At 33.0% G+C, this 5,329-nt stretch overlaps 1 protein-coding gene across 1 annotated transcript; it reads left to right on the top strand.

Annotated features, from left to right (window-relative positions):
• The first annotated feature begins 808 nt into the window (after positions 1-808).
• On the top strand, positions 809-3,053 carry LOC114323845 (protein CYTOSOLIC ABA RECEPTOR KINASE 9). The gene is made up of 2 exons (XM_028271522.2): positions 809-1,289; positions 2,291-3,053. The coding sequence occupies exons 1-2, from the start codon at positions 809-811 to the stop codon at positions 2,953-2,955; spliced, it is 1,146 nt and encodes a 381-aa protein (XP_028127323.2). The 3' UTR covers positions 2,956-3,053.
• Positions 3,054-5,329: the final 2,276 nt, after the last annotated feature.

Here is a 5,329-nt window from a genome sequence, read left to right as displayed (position 1 = left end):
AAAATTAAAAACCAAACGTCAAAGCGTAATAAAAAGGCTACAACTTTTCTTTTGTTAAAAAAGTTAATATAAACCAAACCTCAAAAAAATAATTCTAAGAATACAGATGTATTCCACAAAATAGAACACAAATGTAAGCTAAACGATAAAATCCATATAATATGAGATTCACATTTCCTACCATTTGTCTCACATATGTGGAACACATTTGTATTCCAAGCACTTCTCAATCTCAAAGCCTAAGTTATTACCTAATAAAAAGGCTACGACTTTATACTCTTGCAATAATTGTGACGGGTAGCATGAAGAATTTCAAACAGATCCCAAGTATTTTATGGAAAATATTTGAGATTTTCTTAAATTTTTTAAAATTCAATTTATAATAATATAATTTGTTAAGTGTTAATTTTTGATTAGTTAAACACTTACTGATATGGACCCACCACCCTTATCACATCATTGTAAATGTACTTGTGGATGAAAAATGTAAATCTATAGCATTATCGGTGTTTTATATTGTATTTTATTCATGTATATAGGACTTTAACCATATAGATCAATCCATCTTTTGGGTCATGGAAAGGCAAAGAAATAGGTAGCTAGTAATTAATTTCCATTCTTCAAGGAGGTCAAAGATTAAGATAGAATCAAAGACCCTTATGTACATTTCATTATCCTCATGCATAGGACAATTAACAGTAACTTCAACCCCTTAATGCTAAATTCCAAATTTCTGGATCTCCAAACCAACTAAAATATAAGCCATATATTAGAGAGAAAGATAATGAAGATATCAAAGATCACCACAATGTGGTTCTTTGTATTCTCCACCACAAACCCAAAAAAGGTATGGATCATTGGTGCAATAATACTTGTGATCTTTCTCACTCTCATCTTAAAAAAATTGGCTATTCATCTAGAGTCCAAATACCAAGAAAGTCGCAACTCTTCTATGAAAACAGGTGATATAGAAAGTGGGAAGTGTCATAAAGGGACTTCCAAGAATGGTACTATTTGCACTCATTGTTGTGGCTGCGGTGATGGTGTTATTAGGACTTTGGCGCTTGAAGAGTTGAAGGTGGCGACAAGGAATTTTAGGATTCGAATAGGCGTCGGAGCCACCTCGTACGTATATTTGGCAGAGATGGGTGATGGGAGGTTCGGGGCCGTGAAGCGGGTGATGGAGGAGAGAGGTGGCAACAAGAAGATATTCTTGGACGAGGTTTCGGTTTTGCTAAGGATATCTCATCCGAATTTGGTTGGGTTGTTGGGATTCTGCTTGGAGAAAGGTAAGCCGTATGAATACTATAATCCTCCTTCCAAACAGTCCTCTTCCGCAATCATGGAAAAAAATTTCAATGCAACTCTAGTGCCACGTTATTTTGCAGATAGAATTAATCTCATTATGCAGTGAATTATTAGTTACCTTTAACTAATAGAATTGATTGGTGATATTTCATGCTAATAATAACACAATATCATCATTATACTAATTTTTTACTTATACAACTTGTGATTTATTGTCATTCACCAAACTTTACTTGTCTCAACTATCAACCCATTTAAAACTTTATTAGGTTAGAAAGAATAGTAATTTTATTATAGTAGTGTAATAATACAAACAAAAAATTATAATATATAGAATATTATGATAAGTTTTGACCCCCCCTTTTTTTTTTTTCAGCTTTAAATTAAAAGACTCACAAAAGATGATTTGTATTTTTAAGAACTTCTTTTATACCAACTTAAGATAACTCATGGATTGGCAAAAGTTTTTTTTTTTTTTTTTTATCAAATTTAAATGTGTTCGTTTGGAAAATGGGTTAACTTTTTGGTTTTTTGGCTATTAGCATGAGGTTAAAAAGTTTTGTTTGGAAATGACTTTTTGACTTTTTTGACTTTTTGTGAGAGAAATAATATAATGATTATGTGTTGAATATGACATTTTATCTTATTAAACTAAAAAGCCTATTTTATCTTTTTATGATTAAAATAACCCCAAATCCAATCCAATCCAATCCAATCCAAGTTACCAAACGAAGGCTTACAAGTTGTTAGTTACACCACCAACCGTTTTGCATGGTTTGTCCTTATGGTGTGCAAGTGCAAGTACAAACACATAATTATAAGTTTTGGTATCATTTTTGTTTGTGTTTTTTAAAAAAATACATAATAATACAAAGTTCAATAGAAAACATCAATTGATACTTTCAATTAATTTTTTTATGTTAATAATTTCTTATTATATGAATTATTAGTAATTTCTGTTTCTTTCTTGATATGAAATCAGGAGAACAATTACTGCTACTCGAATATGTTCCAAACAAGAGCCTTTATGATCGATTGCACACACGCTATGGCCAGTCCTTGGGAGTACTCTCGTGGCCAAATCGGTTAAGCATTGCCCTAAATGTCGCTCGAGCGCTCGACTACCTCCACTCCACGGCTGACCCTCCGGTCATACACCGAGATGTCAAGTCCTCCAACATCCTCTTGGTTGATGACAACCACGCCAAACTGGCAGACTTTGGGCTTTGCAAGTTGGGCCATGACACCCAGATCGCACAAACTCCAACATCAATAAAAGGCTCATTGGGCTACGTTGACACCCAATACATGAACACCGGTCGGGTATCAACAAAGAGCGATGTATACAGTTTTGGAGTGTTATTGCTCGAGCTGGTCACGGGGCTCAAGTCTCTGCAGGGGACAGTGACGCTCGTGGAGCGGACTGAGGAGTGGCGGAGGAAGGGAAATTTGGAGGTTTTGGTGGGGGCGTTGGACCCAAAACTCAATGGTGATGTGGATATGGAACAAGTGAGATTGCTAGTTGATGTTGCTAATTTGGCTTTGGTTGATAACTCTGAAGCAAGGCCAGAGATGAGCCAGATTTTGTACATGATTTCAAGCTGTGTGGAAGGTCATCATCAACTTCAAACTGATTTACCTGTGTAAAGTTAGGTGCGAAAAGTTTAAGAATATAAAAATCGATCACAAAATTGAATATAATTTTTTTACATGAAGTGAGTCTCACTTTTTCATAACTTCATACTTATGTGAGAGAATTGTATCTAGTTCTGTAATCAATTTCTGATCATAGGAAAACTAATTTAGATTGGGTCATGCTCTTGCCATTTATTTTATCAATACGAATATACCAAGATATTAATAGAGACACATACTTGTAAGCAATTGTATAGTCAAATTTTTTAAAAATAATGCTTGGCATTATTATTTGTTTATTTGTAACATTTTCCCGCCCTTTCCTTCCTCAAATGAGAAATAATGATAACTATTTTGTTTCATGTTTTATGAGTATTTACACATGAGCAAATTATATTCGATAGTTTCTATATTTTGGCATTTATGTTATTTTGGTTTTTGTAATTTTAATTGTTCGATTTTAATTTTGATTTTATGATTTTATTTTAATTTAGTCTATTACATTAACTTGTTAATATTTTTGATGAAAAATATACACATAAGCGACATGTGTCAGGTTTTCAGAGACACAATTATAAACTTATTCAATTTATTGAGTTAATTCCAATTCCGACCAACTTAATGACTATTTTATGTCAAATTCTAACTAGCATTATCAATTAAAAACCAAATTGACAAAAAAATTCAAAATTAAGGGTTCGAATGGAGTTGATTGAAAGTGAAAAATGACACGGGGCAAAAATGAAGAAAATGAAGAAACCACCTGGTGATTTGTTCAAAAAATAATGATATATACCTGCTACTACATGAAAAAGACATATAAATTTCAATTGTCGAAAGACTGGGCCTAGACCTAGACAAAAAGCACTAGACGCCGGCCCAACCCAACCTCTATGCCCACTTGTTGGCCCATCTCTAAGCCTTTCTGGCAAGCCTTTGTTCAACTAACAAGTTATACAAAGGTTTTTTTTTTTAATTTATTTATTTATTTTATTTTATTTTTTAACTGATGCATATTGAGATTTTAAAATATTATGTACAAATATATAAGACTATATATAGGACTTATATGGAGTGTTAATTAAGAAATCATAAAAAAAAAAAATTAAAATGTTATATATTTTATATTTTAAAATTAATATTTAATTAGGCATATTCAATTTAGGGCAAATTATATATACCTCTCTCGAGGTTTAGCTAAATTACAGATACTCCCTGAGGTTTCGAAAATTACAGATACCCCCTTGAGGTATATATTTTCATAACAAATTGCCCCATGAGATTTATATTTTCATAACAATTTGTCCCCTAATTTGTTATGCAAATAGTACCTTCAAGGGGGTATCTGTAATTTCTCAAACCTCAGGGGATATCTGTAATTTTGCTAAACCTCGAGGGGGTATATGTAATTTGCCGTTTAATTTAGTATAGAATAGTATAAATTTATGAAAAAATTACTCATAAATTCCATTTGGGGAAATGTAAGTCTATTTATTCCTACATTTTTTTTATATACCAATTAGTCCTTTTTATTTGTAGTATGTGTTATTGATTTGATTTAGTAATATTAGAGTTTACTTGTTTATCCTTATTTGAGATTTGGTTTTGATGCTTTGATGGGATTTGGGTGTATGTGGGTAAGGTATGGTTTAACATTTTCATTTTTTTAAGAAATTTCGTAAAGTGATTGTAGGGATTGTTGATGTTACCTACTTGGTGTTACATTATTGATGTTATCTTCTCAATGGCCCCCAATAATACTAACATTGCAAGAGATTCAAACAATCATAATAACGTTAAATAAAAACAATGTGCCGGTTACATTATATACATGCACAACATCACATTTGCAATAACTGGTAATCCCCACAACCGCGAAGATAATAACATTACATGAGACCCAACCAATCATACAAATATTAACTAAAACACCATGCGTCTGTCACATTACGTACAAGCACAATATCATATTTGGTGTCACTGGTAACACCCAAAACCACAATGTTAACAGCATCACCTAAAACCCCACATTACGCACCATTTAAACAACATCTCATTTCGAGCATCAACCTTAATGTCGTATTGTTCTACAAACAACCAAAGTAACATCGAAGACACCCATACTTGTTGTCATCGCACCAACACACAATCAATGCTGCCGCCGACAGATTGATGTGAAATTGCCGATGTTACGTCGACAGCGTTAATCGCACTCATAAATGTTCCAGTGCCCATGCCGTTTCACCTCTACAAATTTGGTAGAAGGGGTTTTTGGATTTTCTAGTGTTTTGAAGGGGTTTTGTAATGTTATTTGGGGAATAAAGAATGCTAGATGCAACGTTGCCAAATCCAACATCCAACTCACACAAAATGAGGATCAACATTG

Source organism: Camellia sinensis, chromosome 11, assembly GCF_055761805.1.
Source record: "Camellia sinensis isolate YWXY chromosome 11, ASM5576180v1, whole genome shotgun sequence".
NCBI classification, from domain to species: Eukaryota; Viridiplantae; Streptophyta; class Magnoliopsida; order Ericales; family Theaceae; genus Camellia; species Camellia sinensis.
Note: the sequence above shows the minus strand (reverse complement) of the source record. Positions and strands in the feature narration are given on the sequence as shown.

What these genes read in the sequence shown, in the direction of transcription:
- LOC114323845 (XM_028271522.2), top strand. Translation starts at nt 809, where the DNA reads ATGTGGTTCTTTGTATTCTCCACCACAAACCCAAAAAAGGTATGGATC. An exon ending in GGGATTCTGCTTGGAGAAAG is followed by an intron (nt 1,290 to 2,290) that starts GTAAGCCGTATG and finishes ATATGAAATCAG; the next exon opens with GAGAACAATTACTGCTACTC.